The 25,078-nt window shown below is 40.2% G+C and overlaps 1 protein-coding gene across 2 annotated transcripts in view; it reads right to left on the bottom strand.

Moving 5' to 3' along the window:
- Positions 1-1,494: 1,494 nt before the first annotated feature.
- STARD3NL (STARD3 N-terminal like) overlaps positions 1,495-25,078 on the bottom strand; it is a 26,670-nt gene continuing 3,086 nt past the window's right edge. The window contains exons 1-9 of one of the 2 annotated variants that reach the window (XM_053467005.1): positions 15,125-15,389; positions 14,722-15,029; positions 14,006-14,083; positions 12,971-13,048; positions 12,005-12,058; positions 11,804-11,921; positions 8,968-9,066; positions 2,360-2,424; positions 1,495-2,239 (exon numbers count right to left, since the gene is read on the bottom strand). In XM_053467005.1, the coding sequence (XP_053322980.1) occupies positions 2,372-2,424; positions 8,968-9,066; positions 11,804-11,921; positions 12,005-12,058; positions 12,971-13,048; positions 14,006-14,083; positions 14,722-14,946 (705 nt within the window). In that variant the 5' untranslated portion in view covers positions 14,947-15,029; positions 15,125-15,389 and the 3' untranslated portion in view covers positions 1,495-2,239; positions 2,360-2,371. Of the gene's footprint in view, positions 2,240-2,359; positions 2,425-8,967; positions 9,067-11,803; positions 11,922-12,004; positions 12,059-12,970; positions 13,049-14,005; positions 14,084-14,721; positions 15,030-15,124; positions 15,390-25,078 lie in introns of those variants that run through there. The other variant, XM_053467004.1, reaches the window with a different exon arrangement.

The following is a 25,078-nucleotide window of genomic DNA, read 5'->3' as shown; positions in this document are numbered from 1 at the left end:
TCAAGTGGGGTTTCAACAAATATATCGTATTGTCCTTATTTTTATATGAGGATTTGTAAAGAGTGACACATTGGCTTTAGTGAAGTCAGTGTTAACGCAAAGATTTCAGAAATTAAATATGTATGAAATATGCAATCTAAAACAGTGTTAAAAATATTTTTCTGGGGTGTATATCTCACCTGGTTTTCTCAGCCAGGCACGGTAGCAAACATCCAGGAGGATACATGCTGCTTTAGCAGGGCGTAGTCTGTTAGGGCTCTTTTGTTTAAAGGTACATGGGCTGGATTACTTGGATAAGTGGGAGAGCTCCAGTCCACACCCCTAGTCCACTATGGGTTTTCCTTACTCCCAGGAGCCCTCAGGTGAGGCTTCCTAAGCTCATTACTGGGGAGGAAGCCTTAAAAGAGAGGGCTGTTAGGTTTGCAGGGTGTAGGAGAGACTGAGTCAAGGAGCAGCTACAGCCCACCAGGTATGAAGCTTTCCCTATGGACAACTTGTTACTTTGCTTGGTGCCAGACCTTAGGCTTGTAGTGGGATAGTGAGGTATCCTGATGTTTAGTTAGAGCCGGACAGGCTTAGAGTTTGTTTTGTTTGCAAGGTGCTCTGTGCCTACATCATCTAAATAAACACGCTTGACTTTTGAAACCTGCTGCTGGTGTGAATACTGTCATTGCCGCCCCATGTGTGGGCTGTTCCCTACATACCTTATTAAGTATATTAATTCTATGTTATACAACATCTGTTTATGTACACATATATACATTTAATATTGCAGTAATTACAATATACATTTAATATAAGGACAGTTTTGGTCAGAGTAGATGAGTATTATAAGCGAAAATGCACTAAATTACATATCATAATCAAACCTGTGCTGAGCAGTGTATTAAATATATATACACACACACACATATATATATATATATATATATATATATATAATTATACAAAACCTTAATTGAGGTGCAGATGGTGTGAAACATTGCGTGTGATAGACGCTTAATATATTATTAAGCATATTATAGTAAAATATTTGGTGCAAAGGAGAATGAATTCTTTATTTGAAAATCCACAAAAAAATTATATGTTACATGCATTAATAAGAAACGTTTGATATATTTTAAACTTTAGTTTTGATGTTGTTAACATTCAATTATTGTATGAAAAGGCATTTTTGGAAATTATTGGAAAGTATAGTAACCAACAATGAAACAATATAACATCTATAAATACTACTTGTATAGGATACTAAGAGATAAATGAAGCCAGCTATTGAATATGAGACATAACATATAAAACTATGTTTGTCAGGCCCAAAAGGACAGGAAGACAAAAACATTTTTTTTTAAGTACCGACAGAATTTCATCTCGCTTTTCAGACTCTGTATCTGTACTTCTCAAATCACTGAGTAGTCATGAAGTCCTAGCCTCCCATACCTTCCTTGTAAACGGCTGGTTCAAGTGAACTTAATCTGTGGCTCTATAAAATGTGACCACGGTTTAGTAGTGTAACTTCTGTTAGCTTTACAAGATCTCCTGCTATGTTTAGTATGTGTAATTTACCCAAGGGGCATCGATTAAAAGCAAACCATAAAATACAGTATCAGATCACTAAAATCTGGGTGCAGCTTGATGGTGAACTCATAAAAACAGATACTTTTGACTAAGCACAAAACCTGAATAAGTAATAGTAGTCTTTACATAATAGACCCACAGAACTCGTGCATCGTGTAATGTAAGTAAATACAATCTTCCATATTTTCTTCATATACAGAATAGGTAATGTGAAAATGCAGAGCCAACAGTCCATGTTTTTGTACAATCTGTATTGAAACAAGCCCTACATTGTCACACTACAGAGACATTAGTAGTCACTAGTCTAGTCCAGTGCAAGTCACGTAGCCTTATCACAGCCAATTAACCTAAAGGCACTGGACTCCCCCAAGTGCGAAAAGCAGTAGATGGCCAACATGTCAAAAGAACTGAGCAGATTCACTTCATAGTTTCAGCAAGTCATTTCCTCGGGATTTTCCAGGACACCGACTGGGATTCTGCAGTCCTATGGTATTCACGTCAAAAGATCAAGCAGAAGCAAACACAGAAGCCCTTGTAATGCGTACCCAGGTCAGAGGCTCCAATTGGCTTAATTTCTTGTAAACAGTGCCGCGGGAATATCCGGCAACAAAGATGCATCTGTGTTTGCAGTAAGGCTTCAGGCAGTAAAAGCAATGCTACCGCCCTAATAGGAGAAAGAAATAGGAACAACAAAGTTAGCAAGGTACTAAAAAAGTTCTCTTTTGTGTAGCTGTCAAAAAGGTTATAAGCATATACGTCAAACTCAATACAATTTATAGCTCACCTTTGCATTTCTCTATACAAGAGGCTTTTCACTGTCCTGTTTTTCTTCTGTTTCCTCATCAGATTCTATAACCAAATAAGAAAATACCCGATTATTACTTGTCACCCACTCCAGTATATTGTTCATCAGAACCCCCCCGCAGTAATTTTCTTAGTGAAAGCTAAGGGTGGGAAAAACAAGAGCTGTCCTAAAAGGTCAGTTGCTCGCAATTCTAACCTACTTTAAGCTTCAGCAAAGGGCATAGGGCAGGCATGTCCAAAGTCCGGCCCACGGGCCAATTGCGGCCCGCGTTCCGGACTGATACGGCCCCCCAGGTGAGCCATGGGACTTGGCGTCATCAGCCGGCGCAGGGAGAAGGAAAGCGCGAGATCTGGGCTTTCCTTCTCCCTGCGACGGCACACACAGCCACAAGGGCATATCATAAAGAAATTGTGTAGGGGAGGGTTAGATTTCAACCCTCGTCTACAGTAACTTTAAAAAGGGTTCATGTTTGACTGTAGACGAGGGTTGAAATCTAACCCTCCCCTACACAATTTCTTCATCAGATGCCCTTCTGGCTGTGTGTGCCGGCGCAGGGAGAAGGAAAGCCCAAAATCTTGCGATCTCGGACGTCGCTAGATTTGGGCTTTCCTTCTCCCTGCGCCGGCACACACAGCCACAAGGGCATCTGATGAAGAAATTGTAGGCAGTGGCGGAACTACCGGGGTCGCGACTGCGACCGGGCCCTGGATTTCTGTCAGTCAGAGGGGCCCAAGAGGTGCCGAGCGGTCGTTTTTAGCAACCGCTCGGCACCCCTTGGGGCCCTGACTGGCAGAACTCCAGGGCCCGGTCGCAGTCGCGACCCCGGTAGTTCCGCCACTGACTCCTCTGCTCGCCGCCGCCGCTGCCGCCGCCTGCCTCTGCGCTGCCCAGAGTGCAGTGTTGGAAGCGTGAGGCGTTTGTCTCGGGTGCCGGCGCTCAGCGTGAAGCGCCGGCACCCGAGACAAACGCCTCACGCTTCCAACACTGCACTCTGGGCAGCGCAGAGGCAGGCGGCGGCAGCAGCGGCGGCGGCGGGACACACAGGAGTTGACGGTAAGTGACCTACAAAGGGGAGTAGGGAGGGAGTGGGTAGATCGTGAGAAGGGGGGGAGGGAGTGGGTAGATCGTGAGAAGGGGGGGAGGGAGTGGGTAGATCGTGAGAAGGGGGGGAGGGAGTGGGTAGATCGTGAGAAGGGGGGGAGGGAGTGGGTAGATCGTGAGAAGGGGGGGAGGGAGTGGGAAGATCGTGAGAAGGGGGGGAGGGAGTGGGAAGATCGTGAGAAGGGAGGGGGGAGGGAGTGGGTAGATCGTAAGAAGGGGGGGAGAGGGTAGATCGTTAGAAGGGGGTAGGGAGGGAGAGGGTAGATTGTGAGAAGGAGGAGTAGGGAGGAAGAGGGGAGTGTGTGAGAAGGAGGGGTAGGGAGGAAGAGGGGAGATTGTGAGAAGGGGGGGTAGGGAGGGAGAGGGGAGATTGTGAGAAGGGGGGTAAGGAGGGAGAGGGGAGATTGTGAGAAGGGGGGGTAGGGAGGGAGAGATGAGATTGTGAGAAGGGGGGGTAGGGAGGGAGAGGGGAGATTGTGAGAAGGGGGGTAGGGAGGGGAGATAGTGAGAAAGGGATAGATGTGGTATGCCGTTTTCAATAAACTTTGCATAAAATAGTTAATTTACATTTAATTTTAATGGTTCAGAAAATGTCAGGCAAAATGGTCGGCCCTCGCACATGTTCACTTCATCAAATCTGGCACTCTTCGAAAAAAGTTTGGACATGCCTGGCATAGGGCTTATGATGTTATGGGGCTGCTTTTTGAGGTTATAGTCAAACTTGTGGCGAGACAAACCACAGGGTTAATAAATTCCCTGTTTGGATATAGAAGAAAGGCAAGGCATGAACGAAAGGGGCCAGACACTTGATAGCTATCAATGGGGGAAAAAGTATCAGCGGGAAGGATAAGAAATGGGTAGATGCAATAATAGTTCTTTAATTGTTGACAGGAGGTTCTTGGGATAGAAGAAGAAGGGAAGATTATTGGTTCCGTGGGATATACCTGCAGGGGGGATGGATAAATTGGAAAGTGGATGGAAACATTGGAAAATGAAATGAACTGGTTTTGCGGTGAGGCATAAAAACAGCATAAAAGAGGGTCAAGTAGTGATCTTGGAAGTGGCTATGTCTTATCAGACAAGGCAAAAAAGAAGGATAGTCATGGTGCACACTGACAGAGTCAAGAGGGAAGTACTGATTAACAGTCTCATGAGCAGTGCGAGACCCAGGAGAATAATCATATTTAAGTGATTAAAGCTCTGGCTTTCATGAGAGTTCCAGGGGGGGGAATTTCTTTCCTGCCCCTAATTAGATGCTTCAGGTTTCAAGAAGTGGAGCAAAGACATGACCATAGACAGGTCACTGCATTGCAGCTCTGAAGCTACAGCTTATCCTAAAGGTAAGTCATTTTTTGCAACTTAAATAAAAAGTGTGGGGGGGTTTCTATTTATTTTTAGACGCGAGTGGTGGGTTGTTTTTTTTTTTACCTCTAGTATGTGAACTACGGAATATGGCTGAAGTGCATGCTCTTAGTACAAATGAGAGTGTACTAGTGAAGGAGGTGTCTCATAAGCATATCCAAGTATGTGCTTTTGTGAGAAGGAAGATAAATAAAAGATGAAACATGATAGTAAGTCTGGTACACAGAGCAAGCGTTCCAAAGGGCACATGCAAAGAACGGTCCTTGGTGTTATTTCATGCTTTATAATATTTCCAGTGTCAGACTCGGTAACCGAGGTGTGAATGGGGTGCAGGGTTAAAATACATAGTGAGTGCAAGAAAAGTGGTGATGGGGTGGAGAATCAGGGTAAGAGAAAGGAGTAGCTTAGAAAAAAGTTATCGGATAGAGGCTAACACAGCAAGGGGAGTTGTGAGACTAAGGTCTGATTAAGGTTTAAGTATTAGCAGGTTTTTTAGGATTTTTTAGTTTTTAGATAATAGGTATTCTCTGAAAATGTTTAAGAATATATTCTTCAAAACTATAAATTCCGAAGTTTTTCTCAAATAGGAGTCTTTCTACATAAGTTTTCTTTAAACAAAAAAAAATCAATGCGGTTAAAATATGAGTGTTATTTCTGCAGACCTGCTTCTATCTGTCTATCTATGAACTGATCCACATACACAGACATGAATGCTGATCAAGCAATTGCCTAGCGTAAAATTAATAAATAAATCAAGCTACGGTTCTAATCTTGTTCCACACCCCTTCCTTCCTGTAAACTGAAATACAAAACACATTTTTCATAGGGAATTTACAATGGGTTGACAGTTTGTTTATACCAGGAAAGCTAAAGGCAATACTGAAAGCACCAAACGATTGTCAAGGCACCTGTTAATACCACAACGGTTTCCAGACCCCTGGGAACATACCGACAATTCCAGATTTTAGTTATGTGAAAAAAAAGTAGAAATAGAGTATAAAATAATATTCTTAATATACCAATTTTCATAATTCATGTAAATCCAAATTGTGATGTACAGCTGGTTATGCCCAGCTTGCATATTGCATAGCCCTTTGGAATATGACGGTACCATAAACAAAATAATAATAATAACTTCATGATCTCTATACCAAAAATATTTGTACTCTACTTACACATGCAGATCTAAAAAAGCAAATAAATGTTTTCATAAACATGTAGTGGTAGGTTCTGGCATTCTCAATTAAGATTAAGACTGAGCTACTTATTTTTCTGCCAAAATCCTACCCAACAACTAACTTCCAATTTCATCTTACACTGACTTACTTACTAGGGGTAACTGGATTTACTTATCATTTAAGACCCCTATTAAGGAAGAAGCTTTTTTTTTTCTAAATATTGCTAAAATTGCCCACTACACTCTCAATCTGCAACCAAAATAATTATGCATTTCCCATCTAGACTACTGCAACTCCTTGCTCATTGGTTTCCTGCTTCATACATATATGCTCTACAATCTGTTCTCAACCCAGTCACCAGAATTCTCTTTTCTTTCCTCCAGAATGCCATTACCTCCATACTGAAAATGATGCCTTGGTCTCCTATAAAACAGCAGATCCACTTTAAAATCCTCTTTTCTATTTTCCAGGTTCTTCAGCATTCATTTTCATCCAATATTTAATATCCAATACGCTGCAATATATCTACATGGCCATTATGCCCTATTCATAACAGATGTCTCTCTGCTCCTTCAAAGGTACAGTATAATGCCCCCAACTCTTGAATTCCCAATTCTCCAATACCAAAAGGAAACTACGCAAACTCATTATCATTGTAGCACTACAGTAATTTACAAACTTAACTACACTTATACTGTGAGAACTCCATTATCTGTATGTCCACCCACAAGCAGCTTTTATACATTAAAAACATTGGCACTTTTTGGGATGAATGAAGGCTTTAATTACACAGCTTTTTCGTGATTACCTTTCATTATTACTTACCATTTGGTAATAACTCACACATCCAACCCTTTTTTGTAACCTTAATAATTTATACTGAATTCAAAGATTTGTTATAATATAACTTTAGAGTTCTATTTTAAATTAAGGTTGTTTAATTCAGGATGTTGCCTTATTTTCATGTGATATCCAATAAAACAGGAGGTGTGTCATCATTGACAGAATCACCTTCCAATCATTTCTAAGGTTGCGTAGTTAAGGATGTTTCCTCACTATCTTGTGACATCCAATTACCGTATTTCCCCATGTATAAGATGCACCTTTTTTTAGAAAAAATCTGGGGTCTAAAAACTGGTTGCGTCTTATACAGTGGTGGTAGATTTTTATTTATTTTATTTTTTACCTGCTGCTTACCTCCGTGTTGCTCAGCAGCGTGTCTTGTTCTGTCAAGGCAACACTGGAACACAGTGGAGTCATGTGAATGTACATCACATGACTCCGCTCTGTTCCTGTTCGAGTAACGCAGAGGGAAACAGCAGCCCCCACGGAAGTCTGTGAGCGGCACCAGAAGATCTGCAGTTCAGGTATGGGTGGGGGAGTAAATGAATGAATATGTGTGTGTGTGTGATAGCATGGATACGTGTGTAGGGGGCACAGGGAGGCTGAAAGTTATGTTTATGTACTGGCTGCCTGAGCATGATAGGAGTGTGATTGCTAACAGCTAACATCAATCACACTCATATCATGCCCAGACAGCCAGTACAATAACTTTAGGTAATATACCGTATTTGCTCGATTATAAGACGACCCCCCAAATCTGAATATTAATTTAGGGAAAAAAAGAAAAAGCCTGAATATAAGACGACCCTATAGGACAAGAGTTTTACCAGTAAATGTTAATTCATGTAAACTATTTTTTTAATTAAAAGCTATGATTGAGAAAAATATTTTGGTTTTATTTCCTTCTATTTACCAACCTGCCCCCCAGTTATGCACATCTGCCACAGAAATGCCTTATACCCCTATATGCCACTGTGCCCCATGATATGCCCTTTAACCCTATATGCCACTGTGCCCCATGATATGCTTTTTGGCCCCCTATGTGCCACTCTGCCTCCAGAAATGCCTTATAACCCTATATGTCACTCTGGCATTAAGGGGGTTAAAAGGCATATTATGGGGCAGAGTGGCATATAGGGAGGTTTAAGCCATTTCAGGAGCCGGAGTGGCGTATAGAGAGTTAAAAAGGCATTTCTGGAGGCAGAGTGGCATTAAGGGGGTTAAAAGGCATTTCATAGAACACTCTGCCTCCAGAAATGCCTTATGCCCCCATTTAACACTCCCTCCCTCTCCCTCCTCCAAACTTACCGGTGCTTCTGACTCCCCTGTCATGCAGCCGGGGCAGCGTGTAGATGTCTACGCGACAATTTACGCTGCAGCCGGAAGGAGGTGTGGCTAGCAGCGGGGGTTGTCTGTGTCCATCGCGCAGACCTTCCCCGACTGTCAGAGGGAATTCCCCGCACCGGTGCCGGTGACATCTACACACTGCCCCGGCTACACACCGGGGACTCAGAAGCACCGGTAAGTGGGGCGGGGGGGGACAGGAGGATCCAGGTCCCCTGCAGCTGCGGGGGATCTGGATCTTAGTCGTCTCATAGTCAGACCTATTTGAGGTCTGATTATAAGACGACCCCGATTATAAGACGAGGGGTAGTTTTCAGAGCATTTGCTCTGAAAAAACCCTCGTCTTATAATCGAGCAAATACAATATATATTTTCAAATTTCGGGCCCCAAAAGTAAGGTGCGTCTTATACATGGGGAAATACGGTAAATGTGAGATGGGTCATGACTGACAATTATTATCCAATTATATCTAAGGTTCCTGCAAAAACAGGTTATATAAAGGCACTTTCTTGTCATTATGTTTGTTTCCCCCTGATGAAGTTGGCCTAACACACATTGGGTTTTCTGTAATCTGCGGGTTTAAAACATATACACATCTCTAAGGAATAACGGACTATATAAATCTAATAATAATAATGCATACATTTGTATTTCTCTCCAGCAGAGACAGGTTTCAAAACAGCACTTGCTTTTAGTAAGTGCTTCAGAAAATGGAAATACAATTTGGACATAATAATTGGAAAAACGTCTCTGTTTACCTGCTGGAGATTCGGGTGGTGAATAAAACAGTCCCTCTGACACTGGTGCAGGTGGCAAAAGGGAAGCCCGTTCAGAGACACTTCGTATCATCAAGAGTCCTGGAAAGTAGTCATTTGTTAAATGCACTGTGACATTTAAACTAATAAAACAAATAAAACTAGTTCACTTAATTAAATTGTTTGCATACTTACACATTTATTCTTCCACAAAGTGTTTGAAACCAAAGGCAATCATAAAGTAAGGCATGAGATACTGTTACTAACTTAATCAATTAGTTACTTAGTTTTGAAGGCACGTGGCAATATCTGGAAAATCTGCATATTTCGGTGTTGTTTTTTTTTTCAGGTTACAGTGTTCTAGGCTTACAGAACACGTTGAACTACATTTTCTTCATATGGCATCATGTATGTATTAAAATGTATTATCATATTTCATAGTGCCAAATGAGATAACAGGAAAACTTTCACTTTAGGCATTTCAGGGGATGGTACTTGTTGACATTATTCAAAAATTAACCACATAATCGTTATCACAAAAATGAAAACCATGTAGCACATATTTACTAAAGAATACACAAATAGGAATCAGTTGCAGATAACGGTGGACAACTGGAAATAGGTCATACTCCTCCGAGCTGAAGCTCAGTTGTTAAAGGGTGTTTCACTAGGTACAAGCTTGATGTGTAAGCTCTTTCCTTGCACTAAAAATACCCATGGGTCCAGCAACAAGCATTCTGAATATCAAGCCATGAACACAACCTTTTATGTGTGTGTAAGCAGAGAAACAATCAAACATTTATTACAGTATCTCTGGTGGAATTCCAGTGGGTGTGAAACTCACAAGAGAGTGCCCAATTCCATAACTAAACATATCTTACAACTCATAAACAAAAACAGCAGACAGTTTCACGAGATACGAAGTTACCAACTTAGTAATACTGTATCTATAGAATTACAGTCACAATTAACCCCTTAACCACATTCACCAAACCCTTTTATGTTATAAGGTTTTAAAAATCAGCTTGTGTACTCAATTCCTGAAGTGTCAGTGCTGACACTGCACAAAGATTACAAAAAGAAATCTCTGAGGGGGTCTCCAGTTGACTTAATGGAAGTAGAAAGGTCCCATAAAAAGATGCAGTAAAAGGGTTAGTTCTTATACACTGTGCGAGCAGCTGTTAAAGGGCTCTAAAGACCAGAGGGTAAGGGAGTATGTATGTTAGTTGTGAGTATCTGTAAGTATGTATTAGTGTGAGATTAAGTGTTGTTAATGTGGGTCAGTGTCAGTGTGTGTATTTGTATGAGTGTGTATCAGTGTAGGCATGCAAGTGTATCTGTATGTGTTAGGGTGAAAGTATGTGTGCAAGTGTGTGTGTGTGCTAGTACATATGGCAGTTATCTGAGGTTGTTGGTAAGGAGCCGATAGGGCCACGGTCTTTTACTTGTACCCCGGGTCAAAAGGTGGCACCACTCCCTTAGATCACTGTGTGATCAAAAGTCAGGGAGATCAGTGAGAGAATCAAAACTATTTTCCTTCAAGGGGGAAAAAGTAGAATAAGGCATCTAAGAAGTGACAAGAAAGTATTTTTTAAGTTTTAAATGTCATCGGGGCTTATAAAATAATAAAAAAAAATACTTTAATAAAACAATTACCCTGCTGACCTGACTAAAGTATAGTTTAACAAGCACAATCACAGAGGGTGTGCAAAAAAGCCGTTTTATTTTTGTCACCGACCACAAAAGAGACTAATGAGGAAATGACTAAACGAAAAGTGTCAAAATAACCCAAGTGATGTAGCACAGTTGTCTGCTTTTCAAAACCATATACTTTTGTGGGATGGTTTTGGAATCCATGAAAGCTGCTTACAGCTTGCAAAAAAGATGTTCACCTAGGTATATGATGTCTTTTCAAACCCAAGGGAAGTATTATAGGAACATAGAATTTGACGGCGTAGAAGAACCCTTTTGCCCATCTCCCCTAATGCATGGACCTTAATCGGTCCTTGGTCTTGCAAGTAAATACATTTTAGTACATAAAATATAAGGAGCTAAAATATAGAAACATATCTTAACGGAAAATATGTTGAACCAATTTCTTGTACAAATGTTAAAGAACCTAGTGCCACACACAAATCCCACATATAAATACAAAAGTATTAATAACGGCATCATATGGATAGTGTACAGTTATATAGGAACTATAAAAAATATCAGGAAAGGAATCAATACTTCCTTTATGTAAATTACCGGTAAAACTGAAAGGCCTGTACATGCACATGCGGAACACCCAGTGGCGTTGCCTGCTTGGGAATATGTGTTAAACTTAAAAAAAGCAGCATTTCCCAGGTAAACGATGTTATTTCATATTGAAGGCATAGTTTGCTTTCATAAACCTTGAAAACAAATCTGGGCATTTTGTTAGAATTGCAGGTTTTTTTTGGTACTCTTTTTCACAAGAGTAACTTGCTTTGGATGGTTAAGATGGCACGTTTCATATTCAACTCACCTACCACTCGTGGTTGGGTACATGAAATCTATGATATCAGCCAAAATGAACAAAGACAATTTTTAAAGGGATAGGCTCATGCAAGTAAAGTTTTTAGGGTAAATAGAAGTTAAACTTAAAATGAGCAGTAAATCAGCTTTACTGTCCTTTTAAAACTATAGCGTATTTAATTTACTGCATTGAGAAAATGGAGTACTAACACGGACCATATTCTGGCTTCTGTATTGTCTTTGTATCATAACAGTGAATGCTCCGAAGGTGTATGTTGTAATTAGATTTAGTCTTTTATGTACAACAGAAGCAATGGAAAATTTTATTATTTTAACTCACGGTTTTCTGCCTCTGCCTCTTGGGGTAGGACCTTAAAATCCAGGAACCAGGCCTCTATCCATGCCAGGATAAAAGACATGATAGGGAGGACATAGCCAAAAGCACCTTGCGAGAATAACTAAAAGAAAGAAACAGGAATACATATTTTTATTCAATATAGATCTTCTTGCATTCAATTGGGCAGAAAATATAGTACCGTACCCTGGATAAAATCACTTTCACTAACAAGAAGGCACACGTTGCTGCTGTTGTAACCTTTAAACATAAAACAGGAAAAAAAGGGTTATGTGTGTTTGTGTTAAAGTCATAAAAATAAATATGGTAGTCGGCTGACTAATAATCAATACAAGATTTTTAACATTCACAAACTGCTGCATATAATATAACACAAAAATATAATTTTTTGTGTAAAAAGAGAATAATACTCAATCAGTTATACTTCAGGGACCCTGAAGATGGAGTTTGTCTAATTCTTGCATTACAGATACAACATGAATTGTACATTTGTGGAATGCTAAACATGTAGAGTATAAATTCAAGCATGCTAAGAAGTGTTAGACACTATTATGTCTGTTTAAATGCAGTGGAGTATTCTGGCCTAGCCCCCCAGGGGGGATGGTAGCCCATAAACAGCATAATGGGGTGCAGACCACTACCGGATTATCAGGTTCCCCATTGTGATACTGCTCCATAGGCCGCTTGGGGAGATCAGTTATCTCTACTAGGAACTTTGTTGGTGCAGCACGACCTTAAAATACAGCGCACTGGGATATGAAATCACATTTCAGTGCTCAGCGTAGAGGACAGTGGTCGCGGAGGCAAGTGGTGGTGGGGTGGCTGGGATGCTGCCCTGGGTCAAGCCTAGGGTGGTGCTCAACCAAAATACATCACTGCTTTAAGGTGCTGTTCCAGACAAAGCTTGCTCTAGAATTTTAAGCAAATAAAACTTTTTCATTTTTAATTTTATTCTTTCTTCTGGAGGTTAAATCACATAACCTTTCTGGGAAGGGTTTGTTAAAAAGGCAGCACTAGGGATTTATAATGTTAAGTACAGTAATCACTTTTTTTGAACGTAAGCTTCTCTGTTGAAGTTTTCAAAATTTAGATCCAATTTAAGATACACAATGCCATGCACATTTTATTTTTAGTTTGATGACCGAAACATACCGCTACAGCCCACCAGTGACGAATTCTGCACATTGCATATGCAAAAATTAGCACGTTAAAACGAAAGAATGATAGCAGCTGTGAACAGAAAGGAAACATGTATTCAGATTATCGGCTACAACTGTAAAATGAAATAAAACGGGAGACATTATTTATCATTAATGGGACAGTTTAGTGTCCCTGACACCTCCATTAAAATAAGAATGCATATTAAAGTACTCTGGGAGTACTACAATATGCATAGTTCAGAAGAAAAAAAATAATAAAGCAATTATCAGAACTACAGGATGCAGCCTTGCTGCAGCAGCTGCCCTCCTCCGTGGTCTGACATTTCTTGTCAACGACTGGCTGCTTGAAGCAGGAAATCAGTAGCTTGCTCCCCATGCACATGGGGTCTGCATAGACTTCCATCTGCAGCGCTCACTGAGCCAGCACTAGAGCTGCTGAACACATCCCCTTCCATGCATTTGCAAAAGCAACATCAGGCAGCTATCATATGCATTAAAGTGCATATGATGGCTGGAAAGACCCTTTCACAGTCATAAATGCATAGAAAATGTATGTTGACATTTAATACAACAATGGAATCGGTGTAGGCTTCTTTTAACCCCTTGATGACAACTGACGGTCTGGGCACGTCATGCACTAACATACAGTTAGTGACAATTGACGTGTCAGGACCGTCATGGCTTTACATTACATTTACAAACTGCTTTCTCTGACTGACAGGCATTTTCTGCTTGTAGGCAATGATAAGGTTGGGGATAGCCACTAATTGCCCTCCACAGAAACAATCACAATCAATCACCAAATACCATTCTGCAGTAAAATAAATGTTTATGGATGCAGGAGCAATAAGAGAATGTCGTTAATAGAATTGCTGCTCCCTGCTAACGTTCAGCATAGCTTTATGCACATTTCAAGCATACCATCACATTGATGTCTTTTATGGTAAAAATCATGTAATTACAGGCCTGTAAGTCAAGTGAACAGAAAATGGTTGAACAATATATTAATTCAAAAGAGTGTACTTACAAATATGTCAAAAAATGAAGAATAGTAGTCATACTGCACAACCTCCTTCTGCAAGGCGTCCATAATACCACCATTTGACTAAAGAAACAAACAAAAATAAAATTGTGTCACAGAACACTAGTTCAGATGGTGCATCCAAATAAAGTGCATTCTTTTTAAATATACACTGGGAAGATGAATTGCTAAAACGGAAATCATAGTATTTTCTGCTGGTTTTCTTTAGAAACAAGTGAAAACGACTTATTCCAACTACTATAGGGCACCCATCAATAGCAGAAAGATAGAATTACTTGCTTTGTATATTCACAATGTGGAGAGATAAGTTATTATGAATGATACTTAAGTTTTATTTTTTATTTTTATATATCTGTAAATTAAAGATACATTTATGGGGTACACAAAATGTTTATATTATATAACGCTACTTCTGGCCTAAATTCTACTATCAATCAAGATAGTGTACTATCTCCTGAATTTTTGTCGAAAAGGCTGACTCTCTTAGGCTACATCACCATGATAAAAACTCTTATCTCACCACACTGCTGAAACAAAAGCAGAAAGCCTATCAACAAAATCAGAACAGTCCTGGCAAAACTGAGAGTGATGGAAGCTATGCATCTGAGTCAACCCCCCACCGTAAAATAATACAGACAAAGTTGTAAAGCCAATTCCACTTTCTATAAACAGATAGAAATGTACATTTCTGCTTTACTTACATTTAGTTCTATAATCCACAGTAGAGTGACAAACAAAAAGTCAAAAGTGGCAAATAGACAGAAAGTTCTTCTAACATCAGAAATTCCTTTTTTTCCTGAGCTTTCGTAGGATTCAAGTCTGGCCACCAACTCAGAACTGTTGACTGACTGGACTTCATGCACAGAGCTATGGGAGCCCAAAAGGCTACTCCGGGCGTAGGGTACATCATCTGATAGGTGGTTCATGATGAGAAGGCTTAGAACAATCCCCTCTCTCCTTTCTCATTACTTGATGATTATGTCTTGGGGTACTGACATGCCTGTAAAAACTAAAATACAATTATAATTATATTAAAAATATATATACAATATGCAACACGATGACAGTTATATAAATCATATCTCAAAGGAAAAGAGCAGTAACCTGGTCTTGTGATTAGGAAAAGCATACTGCATACCAAGTTCCCACACCCTGAGTAAAGTGCACTGGTCACAAGACACAAGCATTCGCAACCGAAGTCGTTATGTCAGTACAAACCAAAATGCATCAATGCGAAAATCTTTTCTTGTTTAGCAAAGCTTACTGTTGAGCCTTTTTATCACTAAAACAGGTTTGTTGTGCTTAGTTTATCACTTCAGTGTTAATGGTAAAAAGAATCTCAATGCAATTGGGCTGCATAAAGGACCCACTTCTTTTTTTTCCCACCTTTTTTGTAAAAGGCAAATTGTGTTCCTACGCACAGCTACTATGTGTCTGCAAGACACTGTGATACACAAAACTTTTCAGACCAATACCGACGAGGAATCAAGGGAGACTTTTACTGGTTGGGCGTTCCCCAATATCATGGGGTCTACAGATTGTGTTGCTTGTGAGGAAAAAACATCTATTTAAGAAACACTCATGTCATCAGTTTCATGAATGATGGTGGATATGGAAATAACACTGATGACACCCCTGCCTGTCCTGACTGATGACACCCCTGCCTGTCCTGCAATAGTAACATTAGAGCAAGGTCACTCATAGAAAGATTCTTTGTTCTGTTAGAAATAAGAGTCATGAGTTTAAATAAAACCGGCAGGGCCAAACGACATTCTCCAAAGAAAATGAACGCAGGATATTGCTTGAACTAGGCAACTATGGCCTGAAATGCAATGGATTTACAAATGAAGTGATTTTTTTTGATCAGACTGACATTGAGGCAAAACTGGGGGAAAGGAGACACACTGACCAACCTCAACTAAACTGACACACACTCATACACACAATTCTCTGCCACACTGACACAAACACAAACCCAGTGATTGCCCTCAGATAAACTAATGCAGACCATTTGTAATCATATTGATCACTCTTAGTCTTAGTTCAAACACACTACTCTCGGCCAAGCTAACGCAAATGGTATTCTGAACCAAAACACAAGCACTCAAAATACAGTTCTACGCACATCTCAGCCACACACCACTCTCAACCACATTTGGTCACAAACAAAACACATACAATTAGCTTAACCATCACTCGTCTCGTAGTACACCCCCTGTTCAATTTTGTGTCATCTGCCACGCTACTAGTATGGGGCCAGGTGGCACCACCTCATGTGACTTTCACTATCCTTACTGTAAAGGTAGCCAAGACTTTGATCTCGGACAAGTCTTTGCCTTGTGTGTCACAGTAGTGTTGAAACTTAGCATCCGCTCATAGTCGTCATTTGGAAAAAAAGAGTATCCCGCAGTAAAGTCTGGTAAATTATTTATTACCAGTTTGTAAATGGAGACAATGGCGACACCAGCATATACAATGCCAGCTTGTGTTTTGAATTAAGACCCCGAGCCCAACAGCTGGCATGACACGTAATCGGAGGAACAAAGAGAAACGCATTATCCCACTCATGTCACATGACACACAATAGGAAAACTCAAGCCTGGGTATATCTAGTTGCGCCTACAAACAGATTATACTAACACAATATGTTTTATTTCATTTCGTTAATATGGCAAAAACATTTATTGCATACTTTTTTTTTATGAGGAATTTGTTTTGGTTTATTTAGTTTACTATTTCCCTTTTTAAAAAAAAGTAACATGACATCATGGACAGAGTCTACCTTTGAAACGGAAACAAGAATTAAAATTTTTAGCTCTCAGCTATGTTTCGTACATTCTCCTGGATTTTAAAGCGCATGCAGATCACTGTTCTTTTTGTATCGTTATTGTATATGAACAGATTCTGAGCATATATTATCCAACTGGAGGGTCTATATAGTTATATATATTTTATATATAGACCCTCCAGTTGGTTAATTTATGTTCAGAATTTATTTTTTTGTTTTTTATTAAGTATTTCAGTGTAAAAAATGATTTTTCTGCAAGGTTAAAAAAATAGTCACGGTTTCTATACATCATACCCCCCATACCTGACATACCTGACAATTCTGCAAATAAATAAATCTTTTTATTTTGAATTTGCGTATGGATTATGACCAGAGATGATAAACATCTGCACAGAGCTTTGCTACACTTGTGAAAAACAAATACAAGGTTTGGCACTAATGTAAAAAGAATTCCAGGGAGTGTTTGGAATTTTGAAATTAAGAAGTATTCTACGGTTAGAAATAAAAACTAATTTGTATGACATGGGGACAGTGTTTTTTTACAGTTCTAGATCATAAATTTATATATTTACACAATATCCTAATATCAAGAAAGTGGTGTCAGAACACAGACCACTTTTCCTTTGTTTTATTAACCTCTTCATAACCAAAGTGTCACCAAAACATATTAGCACTTTTGCTATGTCTTGGTCCAGTTATAGTTTCCCCTCTCACTCGTTTAGAGTCCCCACACTTTTTTGCCAATTTATTGAACTATGTCATCATACATATAAAATAATATCAGAAAGCAATAATATCAAATATTTTTACTGCTCCAAATGCATCCAAGATGGGAATTATAAACCAGACTCCCCAACATTTAAATAATAATGGTTATGTCTCTATCCTTTTTACTTTTACCTGTATGGAGACTATATATTAAAACATGTTGGCTGGCAGCCGAATAAATAGCATTCTCTGTATACTTTGCCCATATTAATGTGGTCAGCCAAAAAACTGCAGGTTTTATGAAAGCAAGAATGATCCATGCTATACGACAAAATGTTTTCATAAATCAACAAATGTGTAGAAGTCTGATGCCAATATGAAGCATGTTTATCGCTATCAATGTGAAATCACTGTGGCTCCACTGTTGCAGCGTCCAGGTATAAATAATATTTACATTGTATTATGTAAGCAAATATTTGCTAGCCAAGTTGCAAAATTGCTGATATATTTCAAGGTTGTCTTAACACAGGCATTTCCATGCGGCCTTGACTGTTCTTCAAACAGTGGTGAGAGCAGATCATCCTTCTAAGACGGAGCTCACAGTTTTTGTCAATCAATGTAACAGTTTTGGAAATAATTGGTTAAAAATAAGGAAGTGTTCTGCTTTATAAAACCTGGGATCTTTGGAAACTGAACGTATCTCCTTTCTCTTCCACCTCATGTTAACAAAGGCTTGTAAACTAGTTTGCAACAAACATGCACTGTAACTGAATAGAAAAGGGGGTAATACTATAAAGGGAAGGTACAAGTCCTGAGAACAGCGAGTTGAGAATGCTGGCTTCAGACTACCGTATTTGCTCGATTATAAGACCACCCTGGTTATAAGACGACCCCGCCAAATGTTACTATTAATTTGGGGGGGGGGAAGGAACCCTATAAGAAAAAAGTTTTACTAGTAAATATAAATTCACACGTGAACTATTTTTTCATGTTTAATAAAAACTATGATTGAGAAAAATTATTTTTTTGTTTTTATTTCCTTTTATTTGCCACTCTGCCCCCCAAAAAATGCCTTATACACCCCTATATGCCACTCTGCCTCCCTGATATGCCACTCTGCCTCCCTGATATGCCTTTTAACCCCCGATATACCACTCTGCCTCCCTGATATGCCTTTTAACCCCCAATATGCCACTGTGCCTTTCCACGGGGGCGGGGGGTGCCGGCACGGGAGATTGTCTAAGCGGATCGTGCAGACGTTCACCGGCAGCAGCGATGCGCGTAAACAACCTCCGCTGCCGGCATTCCGCTGCCGGAACAATATCCCTTGCCGGGAATTCCCACGGGGTGCTTTAACATTCTTCACCAGAAGTTGTCTACGTGTATTGCGTAGATGTCCCCTGCCGGCCCCGCAAGAGTCTGCTCTGGTAAGTCGGGGTTGGTCACATCTTGGGGGCAGAGTGGCAGCATATCCCGGGGGGGACCGACAGAGTGGCAGCATATCTCGGGGGAGGGCAGAGTGGCAGTATATATCGGGGGGAGGGAAGAGTGACAGTATATATATATTCTATGTTTTTTTCACTAGGAAACTTTTTTCTTTAGAAAAGCACCTAACTTTTAGGGTGCGGCCTATAATCGGGTGCGGCCTATAAGCGAGCCAATACGGTATATACATATATATATATATATGTACACATACACACAATTCAACATATATATATATATATAATACTGTATGATACAATCAAAAATTGTATCTAAAGAAAGCTATTCTTGTGTGGGTTCAGTAATTTACAGTGAAATACAAACACCACAGAAATGTTAAAACAGCCATTGTAACAAAGGGTACAAAATTACGAAAATAGTCGTAAAGAGGTTAATTTATCATTTATAAAAATGTAAAAGGAACCGATTAAGGTATCATATGACTGGAATGCCTATTTGAAATACACTGGTGACCTGAAAGATCCAAGTTATTAGTGGGTGCATAAAGTGGGATAGCATTTAGCTTTTGAGCACCCCAATAAAGAGATGTAGGGGGCAGGGTGGATTATAAATGATGATCATTTTTTTTTATTATTATTTTAATCAAAGGTTTTTTAACCCCTTAAGGACCAAGCTGTTTTTTTTTACTTTTTGTACCCTTTTAACACTCGTGTTTAGATTTTCTCCTCACCCATTTAGTGAACCCACACAAGTTATACATTGCTTTTTTCAGGACAAGATGGGCTTTCTTCAGATACCATTTTTTTACTATATTATCTAATTTCCTATGAAAAAAATAAAAAAACTGATGAAAAATTAAAAACACTTTTTCTCACTTTTATTTGAAAAATCTTTTACTCATCCAAAAAAGCTAATGAAAAAACATGTTAAACAGATTCTAGTATGTCCTGAGTTTAGAAATACCCAATGTTTCTATGCTTTTTTGCTTTTTCCTGCTTTTTTCTACTACCACCCTTTGTCAAACTTTGTGGTAGAAATGTATTTTGTGTTTTTTTTACCACAAAAATTGAGCTTTAGGTATGGATTTACAACTCCTGGTGTATGTCACTTTCAAACAAGACCCTAATATGTGTTCAGCAACATCTCCCGAGTACAGTGATACCACCCATTTTGGTCAGGCTGTACCTATACCCAGAGCCGGCCTTAGGCGTTGTGGCGCCCTGTGCGGACTACTCCTCTGGCGCCCCCCCTCACTACCCCCCCTCTCTGCCCCTTCAAACTACCCGCCCTCTCTGCCCCTTTAAACTACCCCCCCTCAAACTACCCCTCCCCTCTACCCCTTCAAACTACCCCTCCCCTCTACCCCTTCCCTCTGCCCCTTCAAACTACCTCCCCCCCTCTGCCCCTTCAAACTACCCCCCCCTGTCCCTTCAAACTACCCCCCCCTGTCCCTTCAAACTACCCCCCCCTGCCCCTTCAAACTACCCCCCCTGCCCCTTCAAACTACCCCCCCCTGCCCCTTCAAACTACCCCCCCTGCCCCTTCAAACTACCCCCCCTGCCCCTTCAAACTACCCCCCCCCTGCCCCTTCAAACTACCCCCCCCTGCCCCTTCAAACTACCCCCCCCTGCCCCTTCAAACTACCCCCCCCTGCCGCTTCAAACTACCCCCCCCCTGCCGCTTCAAACTACCCCCCCCCCACTTACCTTGTTGCCGGAGTCCTGCGGTAAGAGCGGGAGGCATCCGTCTTCTCGCTCTGCCGGCATTTCATGTTGAGCGCCGGTGTAGTCCGGCGCTCAACATGAGATGCTGGCACCGCGACGGAGTCACGGACAGTAAGGGGCGCCGAGCGGTTGCCGAGAACTTCACGAGCAACCGCTCGGCGCCCCTGACCGGGACTTAGATTAAAGCATCGTTTTTTTTTTTTAAACTTTATTTAACATCAATGATGTTAAATAAAGTTTAAAAAAAAAACAAAAAAAAAAAAACGATGCTTTAATCTAAGTCCCGGTCAGGCGCCCCTGCAACCATGGCGCCCTGTGCGGTCGCACAGGTCGCACACCGCTAAGGCCGGCCCTGCCTATACCCTATCTTCGAGCCCGGCCACTCCAATTTACCCCATCAAACCATAATTTTTTTTAAATTAGAAACCCCTTCAGTATTTGAAATGCTTTTACTTTAACTCTTTCCATGTCAAGATTTTTGGGACGATACAGCACTTATTTTAGCACTTGCTCATAATAATAAACTTTATGTTTTATTTTTTTACATTTTATTCTCTTTGGACTTTTTTTTACATTTTGCTGGAACTGGATGGTTCCTCTGATGTATAATTACCACTTTTTTTAGCTTTTTTCCCCCATATTTGTTTTTATTATTTTTTAAATATTTTACTTGTGAATGCAGTATCTGTATTCAACCTGCAAGTGGACCCAGAGTTCTCAAGATATATAAGTGATTAACCTATTAAACTACATTCTTGTTGATATAGCTGTTTTCCTAATCTGACAGGTTATTACTCTAATAACCTGGTTGCAAATATTAAAGATTATAACTACCAGTAAATCATGATTTAAACCGCATCTTACTGACTATTGATTCGAATCATGATTTAAATCTAGGGGTGCAACAACTAATCGAAATGAAAATCGTTGCCAACGAATTTCATTATCGATTAGTTGAATTTTATCGATTATAAGATGAGGGTTTTTTCCGAGCAAATGCTCTGAAAAATACCCCTCGTTTTAAAATCCGTTTCATTCAGTGTGACTCACAGCAGTTACTACTTACTAGGATTGGCCCCGCCCCTTCTTTCTCACAGTCCTTTCCTGCAGTCACTCTGAGTATTGGCCCTGCCCCTTTCATTCTCCGTCCCCCCCTGCAGTCACACTGATGATTGACCCCGCCTATTTCCTTATAGTGTTCACACTGCTCAGCAACTCATCTAACTGTGAGTATAAAATTAATATTTGTGCTGCTGAAAGTTAGGGGAGGTTGGGGTTAATTTAGGGGCAGTTACGGTTAATGGGGTGTTTCGGGTTAATTTAGGGGCAGTTATAGTTAATGGGGTGTTTAGGGTTAATTTAGGGACAGTTATGGTTATTGGGGTTTTCAGGGTTAATGTAATGCTGAGGACTGAGGGTTAATTTAATAAGGTTCACTTAAGGTGCAGTTAGAAGTAAAGGGGGCAAACTAAGGGGAATCAAAATCCTGGGGGCAGTGAAGATTAATCCTGTACTTATTTATAAAAGTATGTGTTAGTGTGCTGTGAACGAGTCTGTGAATCTATGAGGGCACTATGGCATATCTGGGGGGTATAAGGCATATGTGGGGAGGATGGAGTGACATATCTGGGGGTATAAGGCATACTGGGGTATGAGGCATATGTGGAGGGGCAGAGTGGGATATCTGGGAGGCATGTGGCATATCTGGGGTTATAAGGCATTTCAGGGGAGGGCCCGGTGGTATATTTGGAGAGGGCGGAGTGGCATATCTGGGGGTATAAGGCATATCTGGGAGGCAATGTGGCAAGCCTGGGCTCAGATGTGCATAACTTGGGGGGGCAGGTTGGGAAATAAAAACAAGAAATGCATTTTTATCAAAGTTTTTTTTATTCTGCTGTTTGTTTTTAACATCCTGTTTGTTTATTAAATTATTTTAAATAAATGAAAAATGTACATTTATTTTTTTATCAGATTACTCGATTAATCGAAAAAATAATCAGCCAACTAATCGATTATGAAAATATTCGTTGGTTGTAGCCCTATTTAAATCAAATCCGCCCTGGCTGGGGGTCCACCTCTAGCTCACACAATCAGGGGACATTCTAATAATATGTTTGTAAACAAAGACTTACTGTTCGTCTGTATATTTGATGACAATGTGCTAGGTCAAATTGTAATCACTACTGAAAGCAGATTGTGTCATTTTTTTACTTTGCCTGAGAAATATCTTATTTAAAAGTCATATATCTGTAAATTTTCATGTCAGGGATCTTTTAGAGGAAAAATGATAGGTATGAAGTTGTGGTAGTTGAAATTGAAGCTTAAAATGCCTCAAAAAATAGCATGGTAATTATTTGATTGGTGTGAATAACAACCATCCAAGGGGGTTATTTTAACCTTTTCAGGATGCGGGTTGGTGGTCCCACTGAGGTCGGTGGGCTGTCCTGTCGATGTCAATATTATTGCAATAACACCAGCTGAGCACTTTCTAAGCTCATTTAACCGCATGACGTGCCAGGCATGTCAATTGTCATTAACTGCATGGTTTTCTGTGTCAAGCCAGGAATTTAAATTGTCTACAAAGGGGTTAATATGCATTTTCTGTACAGGCTTCATGAAGCATTAGACTGTCCTTTTATGGAAAATCCCATATCAAAATCTGTAAATACATTAGGTTACGACATAGGCAAAATAACATTGTGCAACTGTTACTGCTGGGTATCTATTTGCATAAAATTGTGGTTTTATTCAGGCAAGTAGCAGTTATACGTGATAATGCCTGGAGCGAAGCAAACCTCGTTATCATGTATGTTATTTTCTCAGCTACATGAAAAATGTTAAGAAATTTTACATATGTACCAGCTGCCTCCTAACTACATGCGTACATGCACACACACTCCGGTTCTATTATTTACATAAGTGTTTATCCTTCAAACTATTGTACTTATGACCTACATGTTTTTTTGCTGAAACCCAACATATTAAATGGCAACTCACAAAAAAAAAAACACATAGCTTCATCGTTCTTGGTTACACTATGCATGGCGTTCTGCATTGAGCAAATCAGCCATCTTGACAAAATCAATTGCTTCATATAGAAATCTAAAATAAATCTTAATAATAATAAATAGGCAAGGCCCAGTTATGTTTGGGCCAGTTACCGGTTCTGGGGCCCGAACCAGATCACCTAATAGGCACCCATGGTGTCTCAACCCTGGGAAGCCACAAAAAATGCACAATCTTCCAAAAAAAAAACAAAAAAACCCACAACTTTCATTGGCATTAAATTTGGCCATGATATAGAAATCATTAAGCAGGACTTCATATTAGAGCCCTGCACGGGACTGCTTTTTTAATCCCGCTCACGCTGATTTTTTTACCAATCCTGCCCGCTCCCGCCACATTTGTGGCCAATCAAGTCCACCTCCTTACCTGAACGGCAGATTTCCCGGGCAGTCCCGCAAGGCTGCCCTCGAGTGGCTCCCTCACAGCATCTCTTCTCTTACTCCGCCCAGGAACAAGGCGGAGTCACGGGAGTGACTCTGTTTTGTTCCTAGGCGGAGCAAGAGAGGAGACACTGTAAGGGAGCAGCGAGAAGGCAGCCTTGCGGGACTGCGCAGGATTACCGGGACCCGCAGGTACAGTGCCTGACCGCCCGCAACCCCAGCAAAACCGCCCGCGCCCGCAGCTTTCTTGGCGGGTCCCATGGGACGCCTCCCAATGCAGTCCTCTACTTCATATCACCCAAAATATCACAACTGACAATAGCAGCCTCCACGTCTCCAGATAAAGGAAGTTTATCTGGAGACATTTTTGTCAATGCTAACCAACATTATTATTATTATCTTTTATTTATATAACTCCAACAATTTACGCAGCGCTTAATACAATACATATATTCAAGGGGTATGACAAGACGAGAATTGACTGACTAAGACCTACCGATACAGTTTCCCACACTGTATTTTATCGTCCATGAGATTTAATTTCCCATTGGACTTCTGCTTTCATCATATAAAACCAGCACAGAAACTTTCAAGAAGCTTTTTCAGTTTCAGTTCATTCTTTTGTGTCACATGGCAATGATTTTTTCTGAAAAAATGACGTTTATTTAAATTCAATTCGGCATAAACACAAAACTGAAACAAAACAAGACTGTGATATACTTGTTTTGACCATAAATATATGTTTTAAAGTGACTCATCGAGGCTGTTAAAGTAATAGGGAATAAGCTAGGCTTTTTGGAGTGAATAACACAATATTACCGTATTTGCTCGATTATAAGACGACCCTGATTATAAGACGACCCCCCAAAATCTGAATATTAACTTAGGAAAAAAAGAAAAAGCCTGAATATAAGACGACCCTAAAGGAAAAAAGTTTTACCAGTAA

Source organism: Spea bombifrons, chromosome 5, assembly GCF_027358695.1.
Source record: "Spea bombifrons isolate aSpeBom1 chromosome 5, aSpeBom1.2.pri, whole genome shotgun sequence".
Classification (NCBI taxonomy): Eukaryota; Metazoa; Chordata; class Amphibia; order Anura; family Pelobatidae; genus Spea; species Spea bombifrons.
This window is presented reverse-complemented; position numbering and strand designations above follow the sequence as displayed.